The 9,769-nt window shown below is 49.1% G+C and overlaps 1 protein-coding gene across 2 annotated transcripts in view; it reads right to left on the minus strand.

Moving 5' to 3' along the window:
- Positions 1-515: 515 nt before the first annotated feature.
- AJUBA (ajuba LIM protein) overlaps positions 516-9,769 on the minus strand; it is an 11,270-nt gene continuing 2,016 nt past the window's right edge. Inside the window, exons 2-8 of one of the 2 annotated variants that reach the window (XM_011990638.1) lie at positions 7,361-7,462; positions 5,665-5,732; positions 5,476-5,538; positions 4,272-4,402; positions 4,137-4,188; positions 3,375-3,443; positions 516-2,901 (exon numbers count right to left, since the gene is read on the minus strand). In XM_011990638.1, the coding sequence (XP_011846028.1) occupies positions 2,776-2,901; positions 3,375-3,443; positions 4,137-4,188; positions 4,272-4,402; positions 5,476-5,538; positions 5,665-5,732; positions 7,361-7,462 (611 nt within the window). In that variant the 3' untranslated portion in view covers positions 516-2,775. Of the gene's footprint in view, positions 2,902-3,374; positions 3,444-4,136; positions 4,189-4,271; positions 4,403-5,475; positions 5,539-5,664; positions 5,733-5,828; positions 5,858-7,360; positions 7,463-9,769 lie in introns of those variants that run through there. The other variant, XM_011990640.1, reaches the window with a different exon arrangement.

Consider the following 9,769-nt stretch of genomic DNA (forward strand, 5'->3'; position numbering starts at 1 on the left):
TTTTACTATGTTGGCCAGGATGGTCCTGATCTCCTGACCTCATGATCCTCCCACCTCAGCCTCCCAAAGCGCTGGGATTATAGGGATGAGCCACTGTGCCTGGCCAAGACTCCCAACTTTAAAAAAAAAAAAAGAGGTGGGGCTCAGTGGCTCACAACTGTAATCCCAGCACTTTGGGAGGCTGAGGCAGGCGGACCATCTGAGCTCAGGAGTTTGAGATCACCCTGGCCAACATGGCAAAACCCTGTCTCTACTAAAAATACAAAAATTAGCCGGGTGTGGTGGCGCCTGCCTATAATCCCATCTACTCAGGAGGCTGAGGCAGGAGAATCACTTGAACCCAGGAGGCAGAGGTTGCAGTGAGCTGAGATCGCACCACTGCACTATTGCACTTCAGCCTGGGCGACAAAACGAGATTCTGTAAAAAAGAAAAGGAAAAGAAACAAAAAACAAAAAACAAAAAACCTGAGGGGATGGATGTAAAGTTACACAAGCTTGTCTGGATTTCCCATCACAGGGCCTTTGTATTCACTTATTTAACAACAGTACAGAAGAAGCGATCTCAGCTGTACAAGAAGTAATTCAGTTTCAGAACATTTCTCACTTCAACAAGGTGCATTTTCCCCTCTGGCACTCAGTTGTATAAATCTGAACTCTTTCCCTCTCACTCAGAGATCTCCTCTATGTATTTCCCAGGTTGGCTGGCATAGTCATCTTAGAATAGCCCCCAAATGTGGAATTTCTGTTGTCAGGAGTCATCATTTCCAGTATGAAACTCACTGAGTGATAGAAAATGAGGACTAAAGATCAAAGATTACTAGATTAATTTGCCTAAAACCAATTCCCCTAAAACCAATTAGTCTAAAATAAATATTTATCAAATCTGCAGCATTTCAAAAGGGTTTAGCAGATTCACCCTGTTAGTTACTACTGTTGTCTGTATAACTTTTCATTGTAAGTCAACCGAATATGCCTCATGCCTATTCATTTGTTTAAGATATACTGGCCTTTTAACAGTAGGAATGTAGAAGTTAGACCAAAGCATCAAAATCACATTGAACTCCATTACATTTTTCAAGGCATTTAATTTGTAAAGGAATATTGGATTAAGAAACAAAAAAAATGATACACAAAATGCCTGTACCAATTGTATTTATTGCTAGAAACTTTAAACTTTTTAAAAAAGTTTTTGAAAGGTAGATAACATAGAAAAAGACATCCATAAAGGTAGGAAGCAATCTCATCATTTACAAAGTGCTGCAAATTTGATAAATTTATGTTGCTGATAATAACTCAGAAGTACTCTTGGATGAATAGATATAAATCCTTGAAATATCCAAAGCAAGACAAAAAAGAATAGGACACCTAAATGGATATAAACACACCAAAATACGAATTGAGCTTTTGGCAAATTAGTCATTAAGTCATTAACTTTAAGCAAACAAGTTTTCAGTAAATTGGTTTTAAGAGATCTAGCTTTAGGTGAACTAGTTTCAGGCAAACTGACTAGTACCAAATCAGTGTTTTGCTCCCTCCAGTTCCCCCCAACTGTAGTTTTGGGATTGTGATGGATGCAATCCAGGACCCCTCTGAGAGGTGGCAAGTGAGATTCTACTAGGAAACCAAGTGTACAAGTGACCTGAGAAGAGAGTAAGAGAGTGTGTGTGTGTGTGTGTGTGTGTGCGTGCGCGCGCGCGCGCGCGCGCACATGAACACAACCACACATGCATACGCTGGGCTGTATGGCTCAGTGCACCTAAACTTGGGAGTGTAGCTAAGCTGAAGCTTCCTAGACATCCTCACAACAAGCTCCAGACCCACACAGACCTGCTTATTACCTACCATAGCCAAGGAGAAGAGCAACCACGTACAAGCACCTACCTAGCCTCCCCAGACCCACGTGAGTCCCTGAGAAACAGGGAATATAGGCAGCAACCCCACTCAGAGCTGGTCCCCATTCTCAGCAGACACATGAGGAGCTCTCCTAGTCCTTAGAAGAAGGCCAATAAATAACTCATTAATGAGGTCCAGAGTTTCTACTTCTTCATCCAGATATAGGTGCGAGACCCCATATCTGACACCATGTGTCACAAAAAAAGTGAGGAGCTTAAATTTGGTTGCCTAGCAGGAACTCACCACCCTAGACTTGCTGCCTCTCAGGGGGATCCCATCCTGCATCAACCACAACCCCAAAACTCTGGGGTTTGGGGGAGCTGGAGGGAGAATTACACTTTGATTTGGTTCTAGTTAGTTTAGCTGAAACTAGTTGATTTAAAGCTAGGTCCTCTACTCTTGGAATCCGGGACCAGAACATTATGTGACTCATGCACAATCATATACTAGGCCAGACACAGTGGCTTATGCCTGTAATCCCAGCACTTTGGGAGGCCAAGGTGGGAGGATCACTTGAGCCCAGGAGTTCAAGACTAGCCTGGGCAACATGGTGCGATCCCATCTCTAAAACAAACAAAATATATATACTGAAGATACAGAATCAGATGTTCAGAAAGTACTGGAACCCTCCTGTGTGTGCCTAAGCTCAGGATGCACACATCGGAAAAAGGCCAGTCACCCCCACCCTGGTAAATATAAGGTTTCTCTTCCACAATCCATTTGGAATGTCATGATCTTTGGGTCTCCAGTCCTTGGGGTCCTCCCCAGAGGACTCTTTTGCCAGGTCTGTAGAGTGCATTATTTGCCTTGGCTGGCCTCAGAGGAGCCCACTGGCCAGAGCAGTTTGTCAGTGGTGGTGACAGCAGCAGCAGTGATTGCAGCTCAGATATAGTTGGCAGGGGCTTGTCGGGCATTGAGCCGCTGCATGTGGCAGCCATGGCAAAGCAAGTGCCCATCCAGAGGGAAACAGCAGCAGCCTTCCTCATCACTCAGCTGCATCCGGCAGTCCTAGGGAAGAAGGCACCTAGTTCACCTCAGCCCAGGCACCTTGGATACTGAGGGCATCTTAGGAGTCTGCCCTGCTCAACACCTGACTCCTAGTAACTGGAAGAAAGGGATGGGGTGGGAAGGGCAGGATGGAAGAGCAATCTGAGAAAATATTAATACCTCAGCTGGACACCAGGTGTCGCTGCTGCAGCAGAAATAATGACACAAGTCAGTCTTTACAGCAGTTTGACCAGACTCGCTACTCTTAGAAAGTCCTGACTCTGGGAGAGTCAGATTCAGAAAGGACTAAGCAACTTGGACCAGAGAAAGTGGCTGGAGGGGACAAAAAAAAAAGGCTGAAGATAGGTCACAGTATCTTTCTGGTTTCCCATGCCCTACACCTCTCCTATAGATGTCTGGTTGTTGCAGGACTTGACTCCTACCCTCTTCCCATTTCCACTTCTTCTCCAGCACCGCTGAACCCCAACACTCACCTCGCAGTGGTAGCACTCAAAGTGATAATCTCGGTCCATGGATATCACTCTCACGATGTCCTCACAGCCCTGAAACATGCAGACCCCCATGGAGATGAGAGCAGCATGTTGCTTCACCTCCACCTCCCTCATATATAACCCTTCCCACCCCATGGGAAGATCATACAAATGGCCCCAGAGTCTCTCTGCAATCACCTGTAGTTTTAAGATGCCTCTGCAAATCCTACCAGAACTCTCCTTATCTCCTTCACTGGGCTGCCCCCATGTAGCACACTCCCTCTGTACAAGAGCCCTGGCCTTACCTGCGTCTCCCAGTTGTGGGGGAAGGAAAGGGACAGGAGGCATAAATAAAGTAGGCTAGGCTGGGAACAAGGGAATCCAATAAGATCTGGCTTCTCTCCGTAGGTACATCCTCTACACACAGCTTAAATCATTTCTGACCCATTCCTACCAGTGCTGAGGATTCTTCCCTTTTTCCAGTCCCTACATCTGCAGTCTGGTGACCTCAACCTCAAAGAAAGTCTCCTCCTCTGGACTGGGATAGAAGAGATAGAGCCTGGGCCCAGTTAGGCTTTCAGACATGTCCAGGCCCGGATGTTAGGGTCAGGGTGGTGACCCCAAGAGGCAGAGTCACACGGGAATCTTCACAGAGTACATTCCTTGGCACTACCGCTTCCGGCAGGAGGCCAGGCAGCATGTCCCTAACCCTACGCCAGAGGCAGTGGCACTGGCTGCCCTGAAGGAGAACCCAGACATACTGACCTCAGAGGGGAGGATGGGTTGGCCACAGGCTGCACACTTAGGAGCATAATTTCTGAAAGACAGAGGGAAAAGATGAGCTGAGGTTGGGGAACCCCTGGACCCAGTTCCACACTGCATCCCAAGGGGTGGACTCACTTGTGATAGTCGGTGACACAGTATACTTGGTTGGAGAAGTCCACTGTGAAGGGGATGCCATCCAGGCACTTGTTGCAAACAATGCATCGGAAACAGCCTGGGTGATAGGACTTCCCCATTGCTTGTAGGATCTGGCTCATGGGGTAGCAAGAGAATCAGTCTCCCTCCAGTCTCAGTTCTCCAGCTGCCCATTATGCTCCTTATTACTCCCATTAACCTCATCCAACCCGCTGCTATACTCCTAGAAACAATGCTATGTAATGTGGGGGAAGAAGTCTTAAAATGGAGGCAGAAACCCTGAAAAATGCCTGAGAGAGCATTCAGGCCAGTAGTGTTTAACTCTGGCTGCATATCAGGATCATCTAGGGAGCTTTTAAAAAACATCAACGCTTTGGCCCTCCTCCAGGCCTATTATCACAATCTCTGGTGATGGGATCCAAACACTTTTTTTTTGTTTTTTGTTTTTTTTTTTTAGTTCTTCCCAGCTGATCTGCTAGGCTACCATGATTGATAATCACTGATTTAATCCTATCTCTCCTTTTTATAGAAAATAAAACTGAGTCCCAAGTGATTCTAACCAGTAGCAGAAAGGGGATTAAGACTCAGGACCCCAGGCTGGGCACAGTGGCTCATGTGTGTAATCTAGCACTTTGGGAGGCTGAGGCAGGAGGATCACTTGAGGCCAGGAATTCGAGACTAGCCTGGCCAACATGGCAAAACTCATCTCTACTAAACATACAAAAATCAGCCACGCATGGTGGCGCACGCCTGTAGTCCTAGCTTGGGAGGCTGAGGCACTAGAATCACTTGAACCTGGGAGGCAGAGGTTGCAGTGAGCCAAGATCATGCCACTATGTCAGAGTGAGACTCTGTCTCAAATAAATAAATAAATAAATAAATAAATAAATAAATAAAAAGACTCAGGACCCCACACTCCTAGCTCAGGCTGGAAGGCCTGGCTGTGCCTGCAGAATTAGGAAGGGGCCAGGTTACAGAAGCCTGGGTTGACAGGCTTTTGAGCCCAGACTTGATTCCATAGGCAGAGGGAAGCCACGGTAAACAGCTGCTCTGGGGAGGAATGGGATGAAAGTGATTCATCTGGTGACAGGCTTCTTCCCCCAACCTTCTCTCAGTATCCATTTAGTCCCTGATTCCACTCCTCAGCCTCACAGTGAGAGTTCTCAGCTGAAGGCACTTTACTTACCTTCTCCAAAATCAAGTGACCACAGACACAGCATTTCTCAGCTGCCTCCTGAAACCCTGAAAACTAAAGTAAAAGACAAGACAAAGGGAGGCTGTTATCAAACTGAGAATGATGGGTGGTACTCCAGTGGGCCACCAAGAAGGGGGTCAGTATGGAAACCAATTCCAGGTCCAGGTGACCCTTACTCACCAGATAATCTTCCTCACAGTACACAGAGCCGTTGACACTGTAGAAAGCCTTGCAACGCAAAGTTCGCCCTAGAAACAGCAGAAAAGGGGCTGGAACCTATCCCACAGCCCAGGTGCAAGACTTCTGGGGTCACTGCTCCCCAGTGCTGCATAATATATTTAAACCTGGACTTTGTACTTTTCCTCCTAACTGCTGTCTGTCCTTCTTCCCCACACAAAAATTCCATCTGATGCAATTCCAATTTGCTTTGGCTTCATTCCAGCCAACTTCCCCTCTCTTCTGCTTGCTGCTCCTCCAGCTCCTGCCTCCTTAACAGTTTTCTAGGGCCCTCCCCTAAACAAACTGCCTTCCTCTCCAGTGCATAGGAAGCCACCTGGGAGAGTAAAGCCAACTACATGCTGGAATACATGAGCTCTTAATAAGGTACTATATGATTTACATAGAGAGAATCACATTGTTACAGGCCTTGCCCTCTGGGACCCTTCAACCTAGAAGCCTCTTCACCTGAGCATGTCTATCCTGCTCTCAAAGGCCTATCTGTCTCCTTCCAGGGACAGACTCTATGGAGGTCAGGACTGGAGTTACTGCAGGACAAAGTGCTTTGTTTGGAAGCAAAGCAGGTCCCCTTTCCTGTTTGTTTAAGGCTGCCTCCCTAAGCTTAGAGGGACCCAGAGTCTCTAGGGTAAGAGACAACCCAGGATCTTCTTCTAGCAGACAAGGCAGGACCATTCCCCATGTGACCAACCCCCAGGAACTGCTCCCAGGTGTCTACATTATCAGGGATAGGGGAGGAGTGAGAACAGGTGGAGCATGAGCAATTTTCCCACCTTTGCCTTCTTCCCCTCAAAATCCCCACTTCCAATTCTGTCCAGTGGGTTAGGAAAGCTGACTTAGAAGCTCATGAGACACAGGGGAGGAAAGAGAGGGAAAGAGATATAGCCAGAAGAGGCCCTGTAAACAGAAGGATAGACAGACAGATGAGCCTAAAGAGAACCAGGCAGAAACTGGGGGAGTGAGAAAAGCTGAGTGCTGAAGTCAGACAGGCAGAGATAGGAGATTAAAGGTTTAGCAAAGGAATCAGAATGGGTAAGCAGTGAGGAGGGGGTAACGAGGGAGGGGAGGGGGCAGTTAAGGCCGCTGGGAGCATCCCCCCTTTCCAAGTGGGCCTCCTGAGCTAACAGTGGCAGGCATTCCTGGAGCGTGATGTCATCAGCTTGGCATGGCCCGGTGGCCTGCACTCTAGTGAGGTGGCTGAACTCTGACCAGCCAAGAGAAAACCCCCCTCTCCGCCCCCAGCAGCTCCCCACTCCCCCAGCCTGCCCCCACCCTCCCCACATTCCAATCTTTCACTGTCGCCCCAGGCAACTTGGCTGCCCAAGACCAAGCCCCACCAAGAAGCTGGAGGGCCAGGCGAGTCCAGGATGGGCAAGCAAGGAGGCATGAGAAGGAGAAACGGAGGTAAGGAAGGAAGGAGGGACTCCAGAAAGGAGACCCACCAGGGGAAGGGAGAGCCAAGTAGAGGGCAGACAAGGAAGCAAGAGGGGCGGAGCAGCTGCGGACCTCCAGACACTTGGTGGGGATCCAACAGCTGCTCTGTGAGCAAATGAAGAGGCAAAAGCTCTCCTCCTGTTCCCTATAGCACTTGTGTGTATGTGGGCAGGGGAGGGGAGTGCTTGAGTGTTGGGGCTACACTCACCACAAGAGCAGCAGACAAAGCACTGGGTGTGGTAGAGGCTGTCCAGGGCCTGGCAAGCATTGCTCTGCCCATAGATGCCTTTGTTGCACTTGATACAGGTGCCTGAGAAGAGAAAAGAGTGTCACACTCTACTCCCCCAGGTCAAAACCAGAGATTCCCAAGCTTTCCTGACTGCCCTTTCCTGATGTGCCAGGGGTCACAGTCTCCCTTTGATGGGCTCCCTTCTAAGAAGAGAAGATAAGAAGTAATGACATGTAGCAAGATCTTGGTTGAGCAGATCCATTCTTGTTTAATTACTCAACAGATATTTTCTGAGCATCTATTTTGTGCTTAACACAGCACCACTACCTGAGGAAACCTGGAGAAGGTCAGAGATATGGTCCCTGGCATTCAGATGCTTAGTTTCTGTTGGGGAGAAGATTATACAGGCAAGGTATGATCTCTGTTGCAGTGTGTAGGATGAATGGCCAAAGATGCCGGTCCACAGGTGCTCAGCAGCAGACTTGAAAAAACTTTCTAGAGAAAGCAGGCTAGGCCCAGAAAGCCTCTCTGGGACTTCAGGTTCCCGTCAGTCAAACGAGCTGTTCAGTTATAGAATGATTTCTCTCTGCTGCAGACTTCCAAGGATGGAGAAAAGGATCTGGCTCAGCAGAGGGCTCTGTGCAGAGGGGACCATGTGAGCATGACTCCTGTGGGGAGGTGACTGCTGAGAATGTAGGGTGTGTTCCAGGAACCAGGGTTGAACAGGAAAGCAGGGAGAGTAGCAGAGCCCCTGATGCCTCCTAGTCACCTTCTATCTTGGGAAGAACACAGAACTGAACTGCTTGCTATTCTCCAAAGTCCCCCGCTAAGATATATACACCTGGCTCTGGGACTCGCCTTTCCTGGGTGTGTTCTTCCCTCCCTCCACTCCCCAATTCCAGGCCCATGAGTGAGGGCTAGGGCCTGTCTTTGGGGAGCAGATCCCAACGGGCCCGCCCCACCTCTCCCCCTCGGCAGGCTGCCACACTCCCTGCCTGTTGGGGCCCATCCCAGTCTTTGCCCAGGGGCTTGGGAGCCTGTGCAGCAGCTGCAGCAACTGATGGGCCCAGACCTGTCCTGCTCCCACCCTCTGGCAGCTGGGCAAGGCTGAAGCCAAGGAAGAGGGCCCCTACTAGGGGCAGGAGGAGGGTACAGTCAAGCTGGGGCTGGCGGCACAAGGGGTATGTAGGGGTTGTCAAAGGAGGCAATCTCACTCCCAGGGAGACGGGGCCCCCATCTCTGAATTCAAAATGTGGCTTCCTCATGGAAGTGAAGATCTGCCCCAATATTGCCATGCCAGGGGGTCCCGTCAGAGCCGTTCTTTAGGAAACCTTGGACATTATGGGAAGAGCAAATGAAACTGCTCAGGCATGTTGGCTTTACCTCATCTAACCCAGCATATCTACACCTATGTTCTTCCTGCTCTTTTATTGCAGTTTCTCTGAGTTCCTTTCTTCCTTTTGGCTCTGATGGTTCAGCCAAAAAGACTTCTTTACTAGCCACCTCTCCTGGGCCTCAAAACGAAACTGCTAAATGGGCCCTGTCATTCAGTCTTCCTTGATCAAAGCGGTTTGGCATCATCTCCTCTGGGCTTTCCTCTCGGTGGATTTGGAAGTGGGGAAAAGAATGGGGGTGGAGGTTGGGGGTTGAGTTATGCAGCGCCCTTGTAGCCTGCCGCCCTGCTACCTCTGAACCTCCTACCCAACCATCCCTCCCTGGCCGCGTTCCTCTTCCTATTCACTTTTCTAGCCATAGAGTTCTACAGCATGGGGTCCAGGAGTGGGGCACGAGTGGTGAGAAGAGATGCTTGGAAAAGTGAAAGAGGCCCACAGCCCTTAGAGGGTAAGCCTGCCACTTCTTTCCAATCACAATCATATTCGAAGTTTTTTAGGTGTGTAGTAGTGCCTGTGAATTCTGACTAAAAGATCTTTCAAGACCCTAATGTTCCTCATAGCTGAGACATATAATCAATCAATACTTTTTGAACAGAGTAGGGGAGGGAGACAGCGACCAGGTTTCCTTAACAGTGTCAGGAAGTAAGGCGCTACTTCTAGCCTGAATTCTGAGAAGTTATAACCAGAATTCAAGATCAGGTTATTTCTGGCAATAACACAGGGTCGTTATCCATCCAGAGGTAATGGTGTCCCAGCAGTCATCGCTTTTGCCCTGACTTCCGGAGGATGGGGAAAATAGAGGCTGGTACTACTGGGTCTCTGATTAAATGCCCACGCACGCACCTAGCCAACAGGACTGGGGAGGGACAGCAGTTAGGTCCCAGGTCGCTCCATCCCGCCTCCCAGGCTCCATTTCCCCGACAGCCGCCACTACTCTTGTGTGTGCTAGGGAGCGCCCCCCCATCCCCGAACCCCATCCCTCTGCCGCGCGGCG

The sequence above is a fragment of the Mandrillus leucophaeus genome, unplaced genomic scaffold, assembly GCF_000951045.1.
Source record: "Mandrillus leucophaeus isolate KB7577 unplaced genomic scaffold, Mleu.le_1.0 Scaffold380, whole genome shotgun sequence".
NCBI classification, from domain to species: domain Eukaryota; kingdom Metazoa; phylum Chordata; class Mammalia; order Primates; family Cercopithecidae; genus Mandrillus; species Mandrillus leucophaeus.